A 24,706-nucleotide genomic window follows, 5' to 3' on the forward strand; every position below is an offset into this window, starting at 1 on the left:
AAATTAAATGAATGAAATAAAAATGTTTCACTTGAGGTGTAAGAAAACGACACTATATTAAAGTGCTGTTTGAGTTCCAGACTGGGAGGTTTTGCCTTGATCAGAAGTAATTACGAGGTGACACACAAAGGCAAATATCTATCACGGATCCTGTCCTTTGATCAGCATTCTTTTACCCCATGACTTCACTTTTCCCCCTACCCCAAATTCTCTCACTTTTATTTAGTACACAGCAGATGCTGTAGAGACAGGTTCCTGCCCCTGCACAGCCGTGATGGTCACTGTGGGGCCTGCAGCAGACGAGTACAAGACCACACGTACTTGGTACTAAGACCTATAAAATGTGAGGACCTCGGTGAGTTGTTGAGGCACGATGGGTTTTTTTGCCGATGGTCCTGTGACACCCTGTACCTTTCTTGCTAGCAGCAGCCTCTGGCAACTCCAGGGCCAACTTCACCCACAGTGTAGGCTCAGAAGACACCATTCGTTGCCTGGCAGTCTTGTTGCAATGAGTACAGCCTGAGGAAGGGATTAATGATGAATATTACCACATCTTCGCAACAAGAAAGAGCCTGTCACATAAACACGTGCAGATTGGTGAGGGAAATACGAGAGAGCCTGTAAAGGTGTTTCTTACAGCTGGGGGAGAGAGTCGTTAAGGTCCAGGAGTGGAGACAGCTGATGGCTGTGGTTTGCAGGGAGCCCACCTCTGGGGCGTGTGGCTTTTAGCTCTACAGCCCAGAAGCTGCTTTGTCAGTAACTGAGAGGTGATCAGGCTCTTCCCCACTCCCAAAACTTATTTTGTCCTTTATAAATATGACTACCAGTCCTTTACTTTATGGGAGATAACTTGCACAAATGGATGGGGAGCTTTTGTGAATGGGTTGGCAGATTCTCATCGTACAGGAGAGCTCTGTGCAGAAAACAAACTGAAAATACATCATGGCTTGGCAAGGATGGACTTCTAAAGCAGCAGTACTGAATGAGAAGACATTAGAGATGGGTGACCTTAAGCGCTGATGCTCCTGGAGCCAGATACGTCCATCTGAAAACCAACTAAAGAGCACCAGAACCACCTTGGATATCCGCTACACCGGCTTTCCGCCTGCACAGTATTTGCCATCCACCTTCTGAGCCCCATGCTGACTGTCAGTGTCATCGTGGTGGTGGTAGCTCCTGGTTTTGCCACCACCTCAGTCTCAATTGGAAAGAGCAACAAGTGGCGTATAGGGAGGTTCAACAGTAGTTCTCATTTACACAGACGGTATGGATCTTTGTCTTTGAATGATTAAAGGACTGAACAGAGGAATATTGTTGAATATTCCTAATTTGGAAGCTCTGAGTTTTGCATTTTGAGAAGGATGCTTTTTCTTGGTATGATAGGAAAACCTAATAAACAAGACATCTGTGTGGGCTCAGGCATCCACAGTTTCTCTATAAGCCTAGTTAGGGCAAGACAGAAACTCAGAGGGAGAATTATTTTACTTCTAACAAAAATGGAATACACATGGGAGGAAGAGTTCCTTTTCTAATCACCATAACTTTACAAATGGAAACAGAGAGGTTATTACACTTGGATCAATCAGTGATCATGGCACTGATCTTGGGGAGGGTGGCAAAGTGTGTTGACAGGTAAGATGTGCTTTAAGGTAAAACGGTACACGGTATGTATTAACAAATTAGAGTTGGTTGACGATGTTTTATTGTTTGTGACATTTTTGCCCAAAGGACAGATAAATGAAAAATCAAAAATTGTATTTAACTAAAGTTAATATAATCGGCTGTCAGTCACATTTACAGATGTTACATATGTTTTCAAATACGGTCAGTGGACAGGCTGGTTCTCTGCAAACTGGATCAAATTCAAAATACGTGTAATTATTTTACACTCTGAGGCAAGGCTGTCCTTCTTGAAGGAAAACAATCAGATGTTTATGAGAGGGTACGTTTTTTACATCAGAAGTAGACACGATCCTTTTACCTTTAAAGCTGACTTGAGGTTATTCTAGAAGAGAAGTTTATTTGTTAGAGTGAAGAAATATTTCGATGTGCAGACACTTTGGGGCATTTACTATTAATCTAAAAGCGGCTAAAAGATAACGTTCACCTCCAGCTGGAATCCTTTTACTACTACTAAGCTACGCTCATTAAACCAGGTGAGCATGCACGGCTCTGTTTCAGAGGTCATTCCAAAGTCCTGGTAGGTGATTCAAATGTTGGGCAGAATCTGCCTAATAATCCCAGCCCACGTCACCCCCGGGGAGGACTGATGCATAAGAAAAGTAAACATGTGCGTGAACCGCGAGCTGGTACCTTTTCATGCTAAATGTGGTTCCCCACGTCTCCTCTGATTAGAGGTGTGCTCTGAACAGGCCGAGACGGGGCCATGCCGAGCAATGATCTCCCGCTGGTACTTTGATGTGACCGAAGGGAAGTGCGCCCCGTTCTTTTACGGCGGATGTGGCGGCAACCGAAACAACTTTGACACAGAGGAGTACTGCATGGCCGTGTGTGGCAGCGTCAGTAAGTGGACCTTCCTCGAGCCTGGCCACCTTTCGTCTTTCTCGCCACTGACTCCGCTCTCTGTAACAGATTGGTTTTCCTGGTCCTTGGGAATGGGTCTGTTGCTACCACTAACCACGTTTTCTGTCCACTTCTCTAATTGCCCGGCGTCTCCTCCCATCTGTTCCCCCCTGAGCACACACCTCTGTCTTTCTCTAATAAAGCATGGCCCTGGATGTGTTCTTCTACTAGCTGTGGTGCATTCGTCTTGCAGTCTCTAGGGACCTCTTTTGAGTGCCTCTCTTTAAGCCAAGCTGGAGTCGCTGTTTTGTCTTCTCAGCTATTTTCTGCAAATGTCTATGTGTGTGTTTGTCTGTGCATCTTTGTGTTCGGGTCTGTGCATGAGCAGTACGTGTGCAAACAAGGCTTACCCACCGGAAGCCTGGCTGATGCAGCTTCGGTTGCCCTGGCAAGGCGGATTGTTGTGATGAGTAATAACCTTTAAGTTATTTCGTAACATGTGACTTTGATTGTGGTGGCAGAGAGTGTGATTGAATTGAGCATATGCACTTCAAATGCCGGAGGATAGAAAGGCCCCAGTGGCCTCTGAGCTCTCACTGGGCCGGTTGCAATATTGATTTTTAGTGTCTTCTCTTGGAAACAGAAGAATACTCTTCACTTAACGTTAGAAACCTTGAATGACAAGAGACTCGGGGAGTATAATTTTCAAAGCCTTTTCTCTCGAACCTTCAGCTCTTCATAACTCTGGGGAATACATAAATAAAGTGACAGTGACTCAAAAGTAAGATGAAACTTTTTCCACAGAGGTAGCACTCAGGAGGTAGTGAACCAGACAGAGGGGACTTCTCGTCTTGTCAACAGCCTTCCATATGAAAGTCCCAATTTTATTTATTTACTATTGTTCATGAGTAGGAGATTTGAACTACTCAAGAAATAATTACTCAGCTTGAGAAATTAAGATTAAATTCAGTATGTATGTGTTTGTAGCTGTGCATTTCCTTTTTGAGAGACTCCTGCCTTTTCTTCCTTGCTCTTGTGAGGGTAACAGCTACCATTTCCTGCCTGGGATTCCTAAGGATTATATAAATTGTTTTCCGCTGTGATCATGGGCTTACACTAAACAACAAAAGGACCTGCACCCATTAAGACCTTCTATTGTGAAGCCCAGTATCTAAGTGGAATCTAATGGAACAGTTCCTGTTGGTCTGGGTGAGGGATGACTCCATTTCTATCATGTGTGAGAACAGGTGTAGGAATTGGTAACCCCAAGGGCTTCTTTTCTGGCTGCCATTGGATGATGGTAGCTTCTAGCTCAAAAGACTCCTGTTTCAAATAAGTTAATTAGGTCAGGTAACATGGAACACAATGGGGGATTCTGTTGCCTGGAGCCTCTTGAACAAAGGACTTTTGTTACAGAGATTCTAAGTGGCTTAGCTGCTGAGGGAGATTTCTTGGCCGATTTCCAACTTTTTTTCTCCATTTCCCTGAGGTGGATTTATTTTTTGGAATATAAATTGTGTGTGCGTGTGCATGCACGCATGCACACGTAATAAGAAAGAGGGTGTTTAAGAATTATCGGCAGTGAGGAATTTGCCTCGAGTTAGAAATTATTCCCCTGCCCCCAAAACACTACTACTGCCCGTATGCACACCTTCTCCACTTCATCAGTCTGATTTGACTCAGTCTGGGAGCGAGCTGTGGGCACCACAGGTCAGGAGATGCCCTGGATGGCATGCCTTTTGCTGAGAGGTTTCCCAAAGGTAGAAACTCCCAACAAAGGTGTAATGGATCAGCCAGGCAGTCCATATTTAGTTTCAGAAGGGGAGGTAGGTTATAGAATAATTTATCAAGAAAGCAAACGCAAGAGGCTGAAGGTCAGAAGGGTGGGCAGATCTAAGTGGACGGTAAAACTCAACACATGGCCCAAGCTATGAGCTGGAGGTGCCCTATGAATGGGTGATCGGAGTGGATCCTTGGGAATTGGCAATGCTTGGCACTAAGGAGGGAGAATGGGAGCAGGAAATTCTCAACAGGTTACTTGGAAGTGCTGTTGGAGACCAAATACCCAGCACTCTAAGGTATTACTGTGGAAATAGATCTCTTATGTTTATGTTTACTTTGGTTCCCTGCTGGGGCCCAGCCTCAGGGTATTTGTTTAGTTTTGTTTTTCATTCAGTGTTTTTGTTTTTGTTTTTGTTTTTCCCTTTGGTCAGTTGAATCATGTAAGTTTCAACCATCATTCCCATGTTTCTATTTTTGTTTTTAGTTATGTTCTCTTATTTTCTCCATAGTGTCCCAAAGTTTACTCAAGACCACCCAGGAACCTCTTCCCCAAGATGCTGTTAAACGTATGTTGTCATTCACTGGAGGGGGCTGGGGGGGGAGGACATAGTACAGTGCACGGCTGGATTATAACTCCAGCATCGTCACCTTCTTTGCATGGTTTTGTGTGTCTCCATCACCTGTCTTTCAATAAAATGTTTATTTCCGTTGCTTTGCTTAGTAATTATGTCCAGTTTTGCCAGACAACTTCAGATGCCAGGCTAAGAGCATTGACTAAACTTCTATTTCTGATCATTTTTTTTTCAATTTAGTGTGGTTCTATTATGTATCGTATATATAATATTACTGTGTTTTAGTTGGCATCACTGTTTTATTTCCTAAAGCTGTCAAGATGCCACAGTTTAACGAGAGGCCACATATGTGTAAGTGACTCGTATCCCAGAAAAATACATAATATGCATGCATTGTACTAACTCCATAGACTAATGTGTATGCACAGGCTTCAGCTATGTGTTGTTAAGACACACGTGAAGCCTTAGGAAATGAAAGAGCACCTCTAGATTTCCTAACCACCTCTTCTTCCTCTCCCTGAATGCACACTCCTGGGACAGAAGTGCCCAACTTCAGGTTTTATCATAAGGTTGTAGAAGAAGATTCATCTGAAGAAATCTTGCATCAACCAATCTTAGAATGTCTTTGTTTTGTGATGATTCCACTTGGCGTTATCAGTCTAGCTTGGTTTTAAAATGTGGTGTTAAACACACAAGTATTTATTTTAAAATGTGGATTATATCCAAATATAGATTAAAGCATTGTTAGGTTAGGGGTGATACACACACACACACACACACACGCTATTGAAGCTTATAGTTGTTGGGAAAAGAGATACATTTTCAGTTGTAGTTCAGATATATAATGAAAATTAGCATTTATTTATCTTATCCTAAAAAAAAAAAAAAAAACCTGGTCTCCAAATCGATCTTTCTAAAAAAAAAAAATAAGTGGAACCTGGGTGGCTCAGTTGGTTGAGTGTCCCGACTTTTGATTTCTGCTCAGGTCGTGACCTCATGAGTCGTGAGATTGAGCCTCATGCTGGGCTCCACACTCAGCAAGCAGCATGCTTCTCTCCTTTTCCCTCCACCTCTGCTCCTCTGTGCATGTGCACGTGCTCACACTCTCTCTCTCTCTAAAATAAATAAATCTTGGGTGCGCCTGGGTAGCACAGTCAATTAAGCATCTGCTTTCAGCTCAGGTCATGATCCCAGGGTCCTGGGATCAAGCCCCGCATCGGGCTCCCTGCTCAGCATAGAGTCTACTTCTCCTTCTCCCTCTCCCTCTGCCCCTGCTCCTGTTCTCTCTCTCTCTCTCTCAAATAAATAAATAAAATCTTTAAAATAAATAAATCTTTAAAAAAATCTTTAAAAGATAAATAAAATTTAAAAAGATAAATAATAGAGAATTATGTAATTTACAATTTCATCACCAACCATAGTTTTTTTAATGGCCACCATAAGATTCAAATTCATTCACTTTATATATAACTTTTGAAGGATGTGGGGGTTTTATTACTACAATCAACGTATTTCCCGTGATCATGACAAAGCATTTTTTTTCTAACAACATCAAAAGTATGACAAGTGAGTAGACATAGAGGACCAGAGAAAACTGGGTATTACACTGTAGGATTAATAATATATTGATCTTCGTGGCAGGCTGCAGTTTACCAGCCATTTTCACGGATCATTTATTTTTCTCAGGAGCACTTTGTGGGAATTTTCTTCATATCCTTTATACGTAGGAGAAAATGAGGCCATGAGAGCCGTCAAACGTGTCAGGACCGGCTTTGAAACATAAATGATATTGTGGCTATGCACTGCACTCCACACAGCCAAGGATTTGATTCTGTTTTTTAGGTTAGAAAAATTACATTTAAAGTTCAGAGCGCATTTTAAGAATATAGAAAATAGAAAGAAGAAAACTAAAAACTTTTTTCTAAATGCAGTGAATATGGCATGCCTCAATAAATATCTTTTCTCCCCTTTATAAAAAAAAATTCATTTTATATCATTTTAGCATGTAAAAGAATTATATTTTTCCATTCTTACTAATTAACAGAAATGAGCATTATTTGATAAATTTATTTTCATGAGGGGCTCGGGTGGCTCAGTTGATTAAGTGTCTGACTCTTGATTTCAGCTGAGGTTGTGATCTCACTGTTGTGAGATCGAGCCCCACGTTGGGCTCTGTGCTCCCTCTCCCTCTGCCCGCACATGCATGTGCTCGCTCTCTCTCAAATAAATAAATAAAATCTTTAAGAAATATATAAATTCTTTTTTTATTTTCGTGAAGTTCTTGTGTCCTGAGCTCTTCCAAAGATACCTTGAAAATCTCATAATTTTCTCTTTTGCAGTAATATTCTCCCACTACTTGTAGTGTATTTGGGATCATGACACCTTTCCATGACACCCAGGAGGGTGAAGTAATTTTGGCAGCTCTATTTTTTTGTCTACCTACAGAGACTATTCATCACAACAAGTGTAGGGTTCTTCAGTGCTAGTACAAACAGACTAGAGAAAGCATATAATTTCTAGTTATTTATAGCCTGTGCAGCGATGCTATCTTATTTTTAGCAAAGTTACACATTTGAATTAAAGAAGTCACATCATCTGGAGGTCAAATGCAGATAGCAGAATGTAGTCAGAGAAGTGAGCCCAACAAGAAGGTGAACAAGCCCATTTGATTTGGCAAGCTGGGCTTGCATGTGGCTCTTTCATGAACCTAGGGTTTCACTGGAAGGTCTGTCTTCACCAAAGTGGTTGATTTTATGGGTTTCTCAGTTTGAGTTGCTTCTAGTCAAATAATAAATATGAATGGGATAGAAAAAGCTCCGCAGTTAAACTACTGTTAACATTGCACATGTGGAGAAAATCTGTGATGGTGTACGTTATAAATACAATCATTTTCCTGTAAAAACATATTATAATCTTATTTCTGGATTTTAAATCCTTGTCATAAAAACCAATTTTAATTATTGCAATTTTAAGGAACACTGATTTTTTTTTTATTTTGTTGTTGTAGATAAGAATCTAAACCACAGATAAAAAAGAGAGAAATAGGCTAAGAGCTTTCATTTTACTCATAAACTTGTGGATTTGAAAGCTTTATAAAATATTTTTCCTGTTTGAGAATAAAGTATCTGATGAGACCAGAATTGTTTCTGACATTAATTTGGTGTCTGCCCATTTGTGTTTGTGAGCAACAATTAATCTTAGATTAGTATGTATTTATTGATTAGTTTATGTTTCAAATATGAGAGAATGATTTTTTTTCCTAGCGTTCTCCCTGTCAGATTGCATCTCAAAAGGCAAATCTACTGACTCCTTAATGGCATTTAATGTGACACAGAGCATCATGCCAGGATTTAGTCAGCTGACTGCACCAAAGGGTCTGGCCAAAGAGAACAACAAATGACCCATTTTTGGCTCTCTTCTTGCAGCGAGTTGTGACACAGACAATACCTAAACCAAGGCCTCTCAACCTTGACAACACTGAAGTCTGGGACTAAATGGTTCGTTCTTGCAGTTGCTGTCCTATGTATGGAGGATGTTTAGCATCTTCTCTAGTTTCTACCCACAAGATGCCAGTAATACCACCCCAACTATGATAACTTCAGCTGTCTCCAGACTTCGCCAAATTGTGTCCCGAGGCAGGGAGGGGCAAAATCATCCCTTCCCCCCGCCCCCCAGCTGTTGAGAGTCTCTGATCTAGACTAGGTGAGCCCACATCTGATTCAAAGATATAACTAGGCTGGTGTAAACAAGCAGACTTCCCATGAACTTGAGGGCCTGTGGATGTGTTGAATGTCAGAAGCCTGTAGTTCTTGACAGATGTTAATGAATTTGTTAGACCACCATCCTAGCTCTCACTGTGTACAAGGTAAGGTAGAAATTGCTATGCTGAATGTAGGGTAGTTAGAGGCCTCATAGTCTTTCTACTCTAATATGAGCACTACTAGGGAAACAAACTAAACCAGCAAACCCCTGGGTTGGAAGTACATGGTTCCCCCAGGCACCACCCCCCTCCTCCTCTGACTGTTTCACAGAATCCCAGCATATGCTAGAGAACGGCCATCTGTAGCGATGCCACATGGCCTTGCCACACAGATCCCTTGGCATCTAGGGTGTACCTTGGGATCATGTTTATGGCCTTAGGGTCTCTGCAAAGGCTAGATCTGGCCTAATGCAGGATCCAGAAGGGGAAAAGATTGTTTTTTACTCGTATCAAAATGGTCGAGATAGAACAGACTAAAACACTTCCAGAGAATATCAAAATAATGAGGACATACCAAATCAGGCCAAATCACCATCCCCAAGTTCTAAGGCCACTGCCTGAGAGGCTCCTAATTTGCAAACTCACTGTGCAGCCTTTGAATGGAATGTGCCACCTTCACCCCAGAGTTGTTATATCCTGTTTCTAACAGCCGGGCATTCAGTCTTTGGCCAGACTTGAACCACTGTTCTCAATCACACTGTACTTATTCTTCTGATTGTGAAATAGCAAATATTAGTTCCCATTAGCACATTCTTGAACACAAATGGAACTATGATATTTTTATAAGACTGCCAAGCATTATTAATAGTAATTAAAATCATTAAAAAGATGTGGGAGTGCATTAAATTACATGTCATATCAGTGGCAGTAAAATCTGTTAGATTGACACTTAGTAGAAGCCACATCTTTGGTATCGAGAATGATCAGAATGAAAATGGCTTTTTCCTCCAAGCTATCATAGGGACAAATCCCTAAAATGAACAGGAATTGATTTGCTCAGCAAACCAGCATTAAAAAAAAAAACTCCTTTATTCAGAACAATAAAAAATGCTCATTATATATGTGCTCTGTTCTTCAGCTATTTCCAAAGAAGTGTAAGTAGATAGTTTAATAAAAGGTTTGGTGAAAATTTTCCATAAAAGACCAGAGAGTGGATATTTTAGGTTTTGCGGGCCGTATGGTCTCTGTTATACGTACTCAACTTGGAATCATAGCGTGAAAGCAGCTACAGACAACAGGTAAACAAATACAGCTGTGCTCAAAAAATATATATAGATACATTTACCAAAAGAAGACCAGTATGTCAGCCTCTGATTTAATAAAGCTATCACTTCTGAGCTCAGGATGTGTTGGTGCTAAGCTGGGTATTTGGAGGGACACCAGCCAAGTAGACCTGGTTTCCTGCTTCCAATAACTTGACAGTTTTATTGATGAGATGAGACCCAGGCGTGTGATAGGATTAAGTAACAATATAAAGTAAAATATACAAGTGTAGGGAAAGACTGGTGTGGAAGGCCAGAGCAAAATGAAACTGGTTTTATCCTTAAGACTTCCACAGAGGTTAACAGCTCTGTCTGGCTTTTCCTGCTACAATTTCTTTGAAAGTAGATAATATTGCAGATTCTGACTTTTTGAACTCCTCTGTTGAGTGTTGAGCAACTCTGACGGGTCATCTGTTTATGACCCACCATTTATGAAGCTGAGAATAGCTCCCAACACCTGGACAGAAAACAGTAACAGAAGGGTGAGATGGTTCTGGAGGTCAGTTACAACTGCTGTTGCCTCCCATGTGGTTTTTAGATTCAGACTTGAAGTTGCTCTTAAATTTGGGTGCATGGCGCTAAATTGCAGAGAGAGATTAATAAAAATGACGTCAGCATTCATTCTTTCACGCTCCTTTCACATATTTGACAAAATTCCCACATCTAGGACATGTCCGTAAGACATAAAAAAGAAATGTGGCTCGACTAGAGTAAACACAGCTTAAATTACACTTTTATTACCTTATGTCCACACGACGCATTGACAGTCTGTCAACTATGATCCCCTGACTATAAAGCCTAAAGCAAGGGTGTGGTGGGGGGAGAAGGGCCTTTGTTCTTTTTTCTTTTCTGTTTTTAGAGAGTCTGGACCCATATTTAAGGGTCACACTCTGTTTTCACATTACAAGTGGCTCTTCTCGCCTGGACTTGGTGGATGCGATAAATATTTGAGTTCAGTGCCTGGTAGGGATTTTAGTTACTTTGGAATTAGAGAAATGGAAAGACTTTTTTCTTCTCGTTAACGTCAGGGTGGCCATCTGCAAGCTCTACCTTGTTTCCAGATTGAATTTTCACCTAAAATCTTTCTTTATAGGTTTATATTTCACCTATCTGCGAATGATCCTCATTGCCACCTCAAATATAAACCACAGCTGTTTCAAGCCGCCCTGTTGCCGGCTCTGTGTTAAATAGCAGTGTTGATGATAAAGCAATGACTGGTATATGTCTTAATTTACTTTCGTCTTCTCTTGTCAGTGCTGTAGAGATAAATTGCCTTTCTCCTGACGAAAGGAGACCAACCAAATTTTCGTTAGAATCTAACATTAGTATATCGACCCAATGCCATTCACGGGCCTCTGTTTGGGGAAGCATTCTGCCTCATCGCCTGGTGTGGATAGTCAAAGTGTTTCTGTTTGAAGGTGGGGTTATAGCTCCTTTTGCATCCTGAGCCCTCCTTGACTATAAAAACGTATCTCCTCAAGATTGAGGAAACAAGCGAGTATCAAAATGATAGGGGCAATTTTTCATGATGTCTGTAGTGTTTTGACTCCATATTGTCTCTGCCTGGCATGAAATGGAATACTATGTAGTGATGATACAGTCGAAACTGAAATGAACTAAAAATGTGGCCTAAGTTTTGATTTATTGGCTGAATTTGATCATGTCTGTGATACAGAGGTCCTCCAAAGAGGCAAGGGGAGTGATTTCCACTGCATTCTGAAGATAATACCAGTTTTCACTTTGTTTTGAAGTAACTTTCCTAAAAATTAATGAAGTTTTCTCAGGGGACATGGTGGAAGCGACATGTTTCATTGGCATCATGTCCCCATTGATGGTGGATGTATTTTGTTACGGGAACATTGGGGGCAGCACCAGCGTTCATTAATAAACTGAAAGCAATGGGGCGCCTGGGTGGCTCAGTCGGTTAAGCATCCGACTCTTGATTTCAGCTCAGGTCATGATCTCAGGGTTGTGAGAGCGAGCCCCACACTGCGGGGCTCTGTGCTGGGTGTGGAACCTGCTTAGGATTCTATGTCTTCCTCTGCCCCTGCCCCCCCCCCCCCACACGGGCGGGCCCGCCCCCCCCCCCCCCCCCCAAAAATGAAATAAATAAATAAACTGAAAGAAAATGTGTAAACACACCCCCTCCATCCACCAAAAAAGAAAAAGAGCTCTGATAGGTACTAGGAGAGATTGCAATGTGAAGTGGAAATGTTGTGACATACATTGGTGCAAAATTACTAAAACTGAAATGAACTCACACGCCTGTGAAAAGAATTTCTCTCTTAGTATCTGATTACCTTTGCAATGAGAGAAAGAAGCCAATCTGTGATTCATCTTATGTCTTGAGGGAGGGGGGAGGAGCCTTCCATGAGAACCCCTCACCCTCTTCTGCTTTGTCCCTCAGCAGACAGTGACCCTCCGAAAGCATTCCGTCACATCTTTCCCCTCCTCAAAACAACTCGCATTGGCTCCTCACAGCCCTTACCTGATCCGTCCCCCCCTTTCCTTTCTGCCTCTCGCGCTTCTCTCTCCCTTGCTCCTTCAGCTCTGGCCACACTGACCTTGCTTGTCCTAGAATTTTCCAGGCACACTCACCTCTTAGGGCCTTTGTGCTAGTTTCTGCGTCTCCCTGCAGCATTCCTCCAGCAGGTGACAGGGAAGTGGGGCTTCAGCTCTTTATCTACACACACCTTCTCAGTTAGACCCAGCCTGGCCTTTCACCCACTCCCGGCTCCCTTTCCCCACACTCCTGACTCTTCCCAGCCCTGTTCTAGTTTTCTTTTTCTCCATAATACAAATCACATTCTAACAATGTGACTTATTTTTATCTGGGTTTTTTTTTTTTTTTTTGAGGTAATTGTTTCTCTCACTAGAATATAATTCCATGAGAACAGCGGTCTTTGTTTTGCTCGTTGGTTTTTCCCGTATGTCTCACATTCAGTATGGGTGGTAATATTTGTTAAACAGAGGAATAAAGGAATGAACAAACACACTCAAGGTGGCATGGTCTACATCCGAGCTGCTGTCTCAGCTTTTCAGATAGCTCCGACCGCCCAGGGTTGCCAAAAAAAAAAGCAAGGATGAAGCTTCTATGGAAAGTATTAGTCATCTAGAATGCACTGAATTTTTGGAACCAGAGTGTTTACCTTGAGGCAGTAATGTGCTGTGAGCTGGAACTGCTTTTCTGTAGCATTTGTTTTTGCTTGGTATTACATTTAGATACCCATTCTTGATATTAAGGTATATCCTACCATATTTTACCAGGCTGTTAATGAGACTAAGAAAATCAATATGAAGGTCATTTGAAAAGTTAAAAGCCCATGCGTAGATGATGGCAGGCTGCTAATGATGTGGCAGCTGGAGGTTAAAACCCAGAGCTAAAGGTGTTTAACCCTGAATGTTTAGTCTAGTTTTCTGCGAAAGGGGAATATATCCAGCCAGTTTGCTTGCAGAAGGCACAGATGAGCCCGTCTGAGCAGGGGCCAAAGGCTAAAAGATCATCCAGCTTGGCGCTCTGTGGGATCTCTCGCATGACCCCTGTCTCATTACCCTACTTCTGCTGAAATGTTGGGTTGAGGTCATTTGCAAGATAGCATTCAGGGCAGGAACAGCTGTTGGATAGAATAGTTCTACAGATATCATAGCGAAGCATGTTTTTTGCCAATTCATGTTGTTCATTAACAAAAGCAAATACTTTCCGGTGCCCCAGACATATCGATGGATTACCTCATTTCTGCTCTAAATATTAACTTTATAAGCCTTTTCATAGTTTACCTAATCCTAAATTCAGACGTATTTGTGGGTCAGAGATCTGAGGAATTAGGTTAAATGCACAATAAATGTAATGGAGTAATTTTTCCTTCCCCCCACACATTAAGTGAGGACACGTGGAAGGTGCCTCATGCAATAGAGGCTAATCAGTGCAGGCTGTTACTATTTGGCCAACTTGGAAATGTGAGCTGAGATCACAGTTTCTAAGGAACCTCAGAGGTCTCTGGACAGGGTGAACTAACTGCTGTATGGTAGCTTAAAAAAGCACAAAATAAGCCCTCGTAAGGCCAGTTTGTTTCTACTTTCTCCATTGTGAAAATGACCTGTGCTTTAAATGACCTGCGATAAACAGCTTCCCATTCCTGTGCACCTTGGAACATTACCTGTCCGTTCCTTGAGCCACTCTTTTCCCAAAGGAAGCACCTTGAAAGGGCAGGGACAAAGGGCACAGGTTTCCTGTCCCTGTCCCTGCCCCTGCCCCCTGTCCTCGTTATCATGCGTCTGGCCTACCCTGGACTTTATCACAAACCAACAGCTGTGCCTGGTATGATCATGTCTTTGGGATGTGGGGATATTAGAAAAACAGAAGCCGAGCTCTATGTGCAAACTCCTCCTTAAAATGTTCTCCCCTTCCCCCTACCAGCTGCAGGGTAGTGATAATGAAATATTAAATTCATTTTCAGATATCAAGATGTACCATCATTCTTCTGTCCTTGACTGGACAGTGATCTGGTTTGCTGGTTGGTAGGAATACAGGAGAATTTCACTCAGGCTAATTGAGATGGAGTGTTAGTGTGAATGGCTAAAATGCTTGAATTAAAGATTAAAAGAAAGACAGCTTCCTTTAAAGTCTTCAGCGAGAGGCAATAACAAGGGCCACTTACAGGGATTTACTCGAAGAGAAATACAGGATTAAATGGAATAAATCAATAATACAGTATTTGTATTTATTTCCACGTGCCTAAAAAAAGGTTTAATACTTGAAATATTCTTAATCCTATTAAATATACCTTGCATGCTCATTTCTCTAATATTCTTTTATTCCTAATATTACAAAGCTACATTTTAACATAAGTTAATGAGATTCTACTGACTCAGATTTCAGTGTTTATCTCCTTTCCATAAAACAATAGACAGTGTTTGCAAATCATAAGAATTGGAGAAAACCATACAATTTGCCAGCCGTAAAAGTTGGGTGGAGAACTTTCCTACTTATATAGTAACTTCTGTAATTCCAGTTTTAAAAGAGGGTGCTATGTTATGGTTATAACACTTAACAGCCAGCCAGCTATCTTGATCAGTGAAAAGAACCCCAAACATTCACACATTTTCATTTATTCAAAGTGGAAAATATGGTCTGCCTAATGCTGTCATCCTGCCGGATTGTACTGTGCCAAAAGAACTTTAACGTGTTCGTGTTTAAGCTGTACCCACAAAGATGAAAAAACAATTAAAGCCACAGGAAACAAATTTAAAATGCTAAACATCACTTCCATTTCAAATGGGGAGCATTGATGAAGTTAAATATACTTGCATATTGATTTGCTTAAATTTATGCAGAAAAACACTTGCCTGTGATTTTCTTTTTTAAAAAAAAAAGGTTTTAAGTTGAAAATTACTTCTCAGTCTTAAAAATTCAGGACTCCTTTTCAATCATTTGTGGGCCTTTTATAGGGGTTATACCAAAGATCTTTTAGAAAAATATATATTCTTTTTCCTGGAGGTGGTACCTCATGGTCCTTTGTGTAATTCATTTTCACTGGATGCGAAATAAGAGTAGCTCATTTTTTCTATGGTTTGCATAAGCTCTAAGATTTGAATGACATGTGATAAGCGAAGGGAGAGAGAAGAGCACTAAGGACGTATATACCACCTTAATGCATGGGGTGGCATCTCGTTTTCCCCGTGCACCGAGGATGCTGGCTGAGAGATGAGGAAACGGGCACAAACTCATGTGACCTGCCCTGGGTCACAGATAGTCTAAGAAAGACTAAAAACAAGGTGTGCCTCATTGCAAAGCTTATTCTCCTTTTCTCCTTTCACTGCTCCCTCATCTACTTCATCTACCACACGGAAGATGGGGGCGGATGCTTTTTAATCTGTAATGCCCTGTGCCAGTCCCACACCTGTGGACTCACAATCCCCTGGTGGAGGCAGAGGGCTGAACACACAAGTATTTTGAAAAATAACCCCAGGCATACGCCCCACCTCCTTCCTTCTGCTTGAAAGCACCCTCTGTGTGGATACCTACACTACTCTTATTTTTAAAAAAATTATTACACAGTGATGAAAGAAGAAGGGAAGAATTCTGAGCAGATATTTCGCTTTAAAATTAAAGACCTTAATTATGTAACAAAAAAGCGTTTGGTTTTGGTTGAAATCTTGAAGCCTTTGGACTGTGAAGATTCCAGGGTTTTTTTCTCAAAGCATGTATAAGAGACATTTATCTTAGAATTTCTTTTCACGGGGCGCCTGGGTGGCTCAGGCAGTTAAGCATCCCAGGGCCCTAGGATCGAGTCCCGCATCAGGCTCCTTGCTCAGCGGAGAGTCTGCTTCTCCCTCTCCCTTTGCCCCTCCCCCTGGTTGTGCTTGCTCTCTCTCTCTCTGGCAAATAATTAAAATTAAATTAAAAAAGAATTTTGTTTCAAAATGATTTAGCCACAAATACTTCTCATTTAAGTCCTCTTTGGGATATCATATCTCAAAGATGGTAGTCAATAATTAGATAAAAATCAGTGAAGAAAAATACTCAGAACTTTGGTGATATTTGAGTAATCTTTTGAATAAAATACTTAAGTTGATTTGACCTGAAAGCATAGTGAAAACACCTAATTTCACTGTTTTGGTTGAACATACTCTATTCTTTAAATCAAAATCTTTTTTTCCTTTTTTTTTTTTTTCTTGTAAGCTCATAAATGCTTTGAATTACCACTAATCATTACTAATCTTTTGGGAAAACCGCTTGTATAGGGCATTACAATTCACTCGGCTCATGAGTTAAAATATTTTTGTTTTATAGTACGCTCTTCAGTTTTATGGATATTTATGTTTCCACATAATTTAGCAGTATATGCTGCAAGTCAGTCGCATTGCTTAGCAGTTTTAGTTGAATTCAAAATAGAAATCACTTCCTTTTTGACAGCTAGTATAATGAATCGGCTTACTGTTGTCAAATTTTGTGAAGGCAGAAGGGTCCTTTTGAATCCAGAGAGAGATTCAGAAATGCATTTATTGACGTTTACGGGGTTTGGGATAGTGTTTCAAACACTTTGTCACAAAAGATAGCTTTGAGGGGCGCCTGGGTGGCTCAGTTGGTTAAGCGACTGCCTTCGGCTCAGGTCATGATCCTGGAGTCCCGGGATCGAGTCCTGCATTGGGCTCCCTGCTCGGCAGGGCGTCTGCTTCTCCCTCTGACCTTCCTCCCTCTCATGCTCTCTGTCTCTCATTCTCTCTCTCTCAAATAAATAATAAAAATAAAATCTTTAAAAAAAAACAGAACAAAAGATAGCTTTGAAATCCAGCTATTGGAAATACGTGGTGTAGAATTTACCTTTACTCTGTGGTGTGGTTATTCTGCAGTACACTGATTCTGAGATTTCTTCGGTGTCTGTAGGAATCATAAGGTGCAATATTGATAACGTATTTTACTTTGAAGTGTATTACAAAAGTTAATTTAGCAAGCATAGGGATCTGGGACAAAATGTCTGTATTAAACACCGGCTGGTTTTGCTCTGTGCATGCCTGTTTTGCAAAGAATTTTAAATGTACCACTATAATCGCAGAATGGGCTGTTTTATAGATTTTCCTTCACCCTATACTGAAAGGGGTGAAACATTTGTACTGTGCTGGGAAATGTCTCACGGTGTTCTCTTCAACAGCATTAACTTCTTGTATGTGCTTCCCTACTAAATTCTTTGTTCTGTAGTAAACGGAAAATATGGCTTTCTTTGAAATGATTGGACCTTCTGTTTCTCTTCTCAAACCTTCTTCTTTCTACTTTCTAGTTCCTACCACGGCAGCCAGCACCCCTGACGCCGTCGACAAGTATCTTGAGACACCTGGAGATGAGAACGAACATGCCCATTTCCAGAAAGCCAAAGAGAGGCTGGAGGCCAAGCACCGCGAGCGAATGTCCCAGGTAAAGTGACTTTTCTGTCCTTCAGTTTACAATGAAGGGGAAATCTGGACTTGGCCTCTGCCTTGGAGTCTCCCTGGTGGTTCTGTGGCTGATGAATGCCTAGGGGCGGGAGGGGTCTGTAATTTTAGCCAGATCTTTAAAGACATAAAGTCTTAGTTTTAAATGTTTGCTCTAAGGGTACCAGTTTCGGGTTTTTAGAATCCTCCTTGAGCATGCCACCTAGGAGAGATGCAGTCACACTAAGTATAGCAGGATTTCATAAGCACAGATTAAATTATGTCTGCAGCATTCTCTCTGGTTTTATTACTTTGTGTATACTTAGCCCTGTAACCATACTGTTGTAAATTAAAATCCCTTAAAATGATCTGTAGTAAAGATGAATTTTTTTTATTAGATGCCCAAGTATTATAACTTTGAACCTCACACTTCTTGGAAAGCTAATTCATAGGACCATAGGAACTTAAAAGCAACGTGAACCATAATGATCTTTTGCCATCTTGTTTCATAAATGATCAATAATGCAACAGTGGTTCAAGACCGTGGCTTCCCACTCTAGAACAAAGCAATATAAGAAACACAAGAGATGGCATTTGGAACTAGAAGCTTTCTTGCTCTTGGTGCAGTGCTCTTCTCACTACATTGTTTGGCAAACCCTGGCTTGTTCGCTTGTTTTTTAGCAGATTCTTTATGAAACAAATTGGAAAATTGTTTTAAAACCTGACTAATTTATATCTAATAATATCAATTACAGTTTCTGATATGTCATACCAGTTGCTGGATATTGTATTTATTACAAATAAATATTAATTTTAGCCCTTTCTCAGATTATTCATTCATTCATTCATTCATTCATTCATCATTCATTCAACAACTATATATCAGCACTTCCTTGTCAATTACTGCCTAACTTGAAGCCTACAATTCAGAGTGAAAAAAAAAAAAAAAAAACAATAGGAAAAGTCAGATTTAAGGAAACATAAATGAGTGAATGAGGAAATCTCTCAGGTCAAAGTCAACCATTCCCTTTTTTGGTGTTAATATTCTATAGTAAATATCAGAAGGTATTACTAATTTTGGCAATATTTAGCACAAATACTTAAAAGCTTTCATAATAGACATTAAATAGGATTCATGAATGAGTCTGCCATATATTTTCTAAGATCACAGGAAGTCTTTAGAAGAGTGCATTAATTATGGGCTTTAATTTTCTGTATTTTCTGGTGTTTTGACATTTGAGGCCTTACTAACTCTAGGGAGACTGCCCCTCCCAGGGTTCGCCAATTCCTAGAGGTAGCAAATGGCTAGACTTCGGGCACACCTTTCATAATCAAACCAACCTCTCCAAAGCCCATTTCCCCCGGATACCTTCTTCATCTTGCTCTTACACTCTGACCCACTCTCCACCTGCCCACTTTAAGGCTAGGCACCAGACATCTAGGGACAGACCCTATACCCCTATACCAAAATTGTTCAAACCAGCCAAATCTAAGCCTGCTTCACCTGCTTACCCTGACTCGCCCACTCCTTCCCAAGGAAGCCACAGACTCCTGGCTACATTTTCCCCTCACTTCCTCTGCCTCCTGACCCACCCTGGTGCTTCTCCGCCTTCCTTCCCTCAGTGGCATTGCATGGCGTCTCCTCTTGGGAACTGTGTGTGAGTAATAATCTTTTCAATGGTATCTGTCTCCTGATCTGTTGACCTCACTATACTTGAATATAATAAAACCTATATTTTATTTACTTATTTTAATAAAATCTGTATTTTAAAGCAACTGCTTAATGTATCTAGAAAGACACAACACAATTACTTTCTTTTTTTTAAGATGAGTGACCATGATGCTTGGATTTATTTTGGAATAATAACAAGGGAGGGGAAAAAAGAGTTAAAATACTTTGGCTCTGGAATATAATGTGCAATTGTAGTTGTTGGCCATGATGAGAACCTAAAAGCAAGTTGAACTAGGAAGCTAGGTAGAGTGGAATAGTGAGGTTTCACCTGAAGGCAGTTCTTCTAGAAAACAGGATTTTTCATTAGGAAAAACACTGTTAAGAAAGCAGTTGAGTTGTATTTATTGCCCCCGAAATGGCATCTTTTAAACTTAAATCCTATCTCACTGTTTGCTTCTGAAGCTTTCAGAGCCTTCTCACTGGCCTCAAATTCCATTTCAGGGTCAATGAAGTCCAAAAAAAAGAATAATAAAAAAAGATAAACACTGAAAGCTCCCCTTGGCATCTCCAGTGCCAAGTAACTTATTAGTGACTTTTTGATATACATGTCAGTTTCAGATATTCTAGATCTTTCCTGGAAGAGTAACTTAGTTTTAGTTTAGCACATCTATTTAACCATATAAATCTTTATGGAATTTCTTCATCTTTTAGTTATTAACTATATCTGACCTAACTTAAGAGATGCAATCTCATTCCAGTGGTCACAGGAAAGAGCGACGCCTGAGATTAACACTTACCTTCATAATCAGTGGTACTGAATTCTGAGGACTGTTTGCCTTTGAACTTGCCTGCCTGCCTCTCAAATCTCTATTAGTATTAGTTGTCATTTTCTCTACAGGAAACAGCCAAGTCTTTGAAGAGCCATAAATCTGATGATACTGATACTTTTGTTCATTCAGTGGGAAATTGCTTTACAAGAATATATGGAGCAACCTGAGAATTTTAATTTATTTTTATTGTAATTTTTGTTACTATTCATTTTCTTATAAATACAGAGATTTGGGGGGGTTGGTATTTGAGGAATTTTGTTATTTGGTTGTTGGGCATCATAACTAAACTTGTAGATTTCTGTTGCCATATGTTCTGAATAGTATCTAGCAAATAGAAGATTCTGAATAGTCTAAATGTTTTTATATATTTATATATCCTATAATAATTATACATACTACTTATGGACTTAGCGGTTTTAACATATGCTTAAAATGAAATTCTTCAAAATGAAATTTGACCTTTCTCTGAATTTATTATTTTTAAGATAAGCATCGATATCTTAGGAATAGTCCTTTTCCTGTCACCAAATACAAGGAAACTTAGCTCACCTATTGAATTTGCCATTGAACAATTTTATATAATTATATATATAATTTATCTATACTTATATGTATATATAACATATATATATAAATTTATATATTATATATAACTAGATTTATTTATATAATTATATAGCTATATAAGAATATAATTTATATAAATCACATATATATATAATATATATGTAATTTTTATATTTTATAATGGCAAATTGGGCCATAGATGATAAAAACATGGTCCTTAGAGCCACAAAGATCTTGGTTTATATCCTTCTCCATTTTTTTTTCCTCCATGACCTTGAGCAGTTGACTTAATCTGGTCCATAAAATGGAGATCACCATAACTAATCCCACAGATTTTATAAAGCACTTATTTACGTAGCAGATCTGCAGTAATGTTACCTAGTATTGGGACATCTCAGTGGTAGCCATTGTTCAGAGAGATGTTGAGCCTACGGTGTGTGTTTATCTTGCATTACATAGGCCTAGGGTGATGGTATCAGTGAACTGTTTTATTTGTGAGGGTATAGGATATTGTTACATTGCTCTGAAAATCAAATTCAGTTTCATTATTTTCAATTTATTAACCAAATAAATCTCTCTAATTATTCCATGTATTTCCCTAGCTCTAAGTTTACAGGCCAGGTTCTGAATGTGCAAGGTGGGATGGTAAAAATGTAAAGATATGCAGGAAATCAGTTTTCACATTCCAGTAAGACATTTGGCTTCTCAAACTAATTTTGAGATTCCTTGCCTGACATGGTAGAGTACTGCCACTGTGAACATTCTCAAAGCAGGAAATTGAAATATTTTTATTGCAAGCTGCAAGCCTTATCTCATCCATAAAGCAAAGGTAATCTTCAGTAGCTCCCTCCCTACAGGTGCCCTTCATTAACTCTTAGAGACTCCGAAGCATCCAGGACAGTATGTTTCTTTTCTTTTGTATTCTGTTCTTACTCCTAGCAGTGGGGCATTTGTTCTAATTTTGTTGTGACCTTTTTAAGTTATTTTTTTACATGTTCTTCAAGTATAGTAGAAAATTCACTCCATTCTATTTTCTCCATAATTTCATAAAAAGAACACAAGGAAGCTAGTCTTTTACCATATACAGCAAATTAATGCTAGATAATAAAATACCTAAATAAAAACCCACACAGTGATTTGATGTTTTATCTCATAGAAATTCTCTATCAGTATTTTTTTATCCAAGTCTCTCTCTCTTTTTTTATCTTGAAGGATGTCAGAAAAACCCATTCCTTAGGGATAAATACGCATAAATAACAGGCTCTTGTAGTACAGAAATCAGGTTCTTTCATGCTTTGTATGGCTGCAAAGTATGGAAGTACACATCTGTCAGCAGACCGTTCTGTTGCTTACTTGATCTTCTACTCTTTATTTCGCCTGGCTCAGTTATGAGTTGCACTTAAAAAACCTCTGCCTGACAGCGAGTAGTACACTTGAAAAGGAAACGCAGCCGTAGGTGGTTAAGAATCTAGTATCATTTCACTTCAACAACATGTAGAGCTGCAGACCTCTCCTCTTGGCATTCAGGCCAATGAATGAACCTCTCTCAGGGTAGTCCTGGGTCAACTTCAAGGACAAGATGAGGAAGCTTTCTTTCCCTATCAAACAGATTAGCCTGGTTACTAAATTAGCATTACTTGCCAAAAATGCGTTTTGCTACGTCCGGAACATTATAATGTGTACTGTCTGGGAATTTCTGGAGATACTTCGGATATTCTTTGCTGTTCATGATGGGGGTTGGTGAGCAAAAGGCCCTCACTACCCATCAGTGGCTCTGAGGAATTCTGACAATGGAGGCCTTCTCTTCCTTCCTCCGTCGTGTACTTCTTTTTGGTAGTGTGTTCGTGACATGTGTGCACACGCATAAAGTGTTCATGCCTTCCCCTGCTTTACTGTTTGACATTTTATAACTTGCTTTCACAGAAGAATAAAACTAACACACTCAATTTAATGGTGGAAATCCTTGTTCAAGAAATGTACACACACACACACACACCTTTTATGAATCGTTGACATCTGTGCACATCAAACAAAATGACTTTCAGCCATTTCTGAGGAAAAGAAAAAAAGACCATCTGTTTCAAAGGGCCATGTTCCTTCAGTAAATGTGATCTTTTATGTTTAATATACTGCTACGATAGATGATCTACGTCTTAGCTGGAGGTCAAATAAATTGTTCTGAGATAGGACTGGAATGGGATCATTTTTTGAAAACGTTCAAAATGTCAAGCTCAGAAAGAAAATAATGTCTCATTAAATACAAGTTGGAAAAAAAAGAACTGATGATTTTAAATTCAAATGTTTTCTCATTTTGTAGGTCATGCGAGAATGGGAAGAGGCAGAACGACAAGCAAAGAACTTGCCTAAAGCCGACAAGAAAGCAGTTATTCAGGTAAAACCCAGGCCACTTCTCCCCGCAGCAGTGCAGGCCTTACACATTTTCCAGCATCTCTGGAGGATCGTTTGTATTCCCATCAATTTGGACTATTGCTCATCGTTGTCCAGTAATTCAGTTTCTTAAACCTTTCCTTATATTTGCTTTTAGTTAGCTCAAGTCATAATTCATTTCCATAAAACTCCTGTTGTTACTTGCTGTCTGCTTTTTATCAGTCATATATCATTTTAATGGCCAAAATCTGTTGCTGATGCTTCCCTTGACAAAAATTACACCATGATTAGAATTTGTAACAGGAACTCCTCTCAAAAACTACCTGCGAGGAAACTGTGATTCTCCTGGTCATTTCCTGAAATTAAAGTACTTTGAGTAAAAGAGGAGTTTTTTTTTTTATTTGCAACAGAATTCAGAGTCTTAAGAGCGCAGAAATTTATCCTGTGTTATGGTTAGTCAAATCCGGCTTCAGGGACCATATAAAATAATGATTTACGGTGAGAAATCAGGTTTGGGGATGGGGTACTAGATAAGGGAGGAAGCCCATAAAACATGCTGAATTAATCAAAATGTGGGCATGACCATAAATCTTTGAGTGAAATGAAATACGATGCCCCTCTGGAAACACTTGGATTTGCTGCCCTGTCCCGCATGCTCCGTCCCCGACTGACGTGTGCATGTGTTTGCAACGGCAGCACTTCCAGGAGAAGGTGGAGTCTCTGGAGCAGGAAGCAGCCAATGAGAGGCAGCAACTGGTGGAGACGCACATGGCCCGAGTGGAAGCCATGCTCAATGACCGCCGCCGCCTGGCTCTGGAGAATTACATCACTGCTCTGCAGGCCGTCCCCCCTCGGGTAGGTCTCCCAACTGCCTTCAGGGCACCGCACACACGAAGGCCACGAGAAAGAACGTGACAAGTGTTGTGAGCACCTCAGTTCACCTTGTCCTGGAGGTTATGTTGTGGGGTCACGGGGTAGCTGCCTACACAGGGTCATCTCAGCGCTGTAGAACTCACACCCTTCCACAGAGCGGTCAGACCTCCCAAGTCAAGTCAGGCTTCCCAAGTGACTCACCGTGCAACACCTGACCCAAGTTGACATGGCTGGGGCGGTGACATTTCATGGGCCAGCTGAAGTCAGGGAACCACAAAAGCTGGCAAGATTCTTATAAATAACCAAGCCTTGCTTCCTCATCTCATGACCTATAACTGAGTGTCATGAAGAATTGGGATTTGGCCGAGTTGTGAGGATTTTTAAAGTCCTAACAGGACCTAGACCTCAAGTTTCCTGCTCAGAGCAGCATCCATGGTCTCCGAGGGGAAGCCCGAGTCAGTCATGGTGTCAGCTTATGTCAGGAGGCGTCAGGAGGCTTATTTGAGGTTTTCAGCAATATATGCGCAGAAAGGCTTACCAAGCAATGCAGGTACATCTCCTCAATGAGG

At 40.4% G+C, this 24,706-nt stretch overlaps 1 protein-coding gene across 7 annotated transcripts in view; it reads left to right on the top strand.

Moving 5' to 3' along the window:
- The window catches only part of LOC110570121 (amyloid beta precursor protein), a 257,792-nt gene that overhangs the window by 153,697 nt on the left and 79,389 nt on the right, over positions 1 to 24,706 (top strand). For 2 of the 7 annotated variants that reach the window (XM_021678092.2, XM_021678093.2), the window contains exons 7-11: positions 2,356 to 2,523; positions 4,815 to 4,871; positions 17,678 to 17,811; positions 23,194 to 23,268; positions 23,961 to 24,119. In XM_021678092.2, coding sequence (XP_021533767.1) covers positions 2,356 to 2,523; positions 4,815 to 4,871; positions 17,678 to 17,811; positions 23,194 to 23,268; positions 23,961 to 24,119 — 593 coding nt within the window. The remainder of the gene's footprint in view (positions 1 to 2,355; positions 2,524 to 4,814; positions 4,872 to 17,677; positions 17,812 to 23,193; positions 23,269 to 23,960; positions 24,120 to 24,706) is intronic. The other 5 variants (XM_021678094.2, XM_021678095.2, XM_021678096.2 and 2 more) reach the window with 3 other exon arrangements.

This window comes from Neomonachus schauinslandi, chromosome 1 (assembly GCF_002201575.2).
Source record: "Neomonachus schauinslandi chromosome 1, ASM220157v2, whole genome shotgun sequence".
In the NCBI taxonomy this organism is placed as follows: Eukaryota; Metazoa; Chordata; class Mammalia; order Carnivora; family Phocidae; genus Neomonachus; species Neomonachus schauinslandi.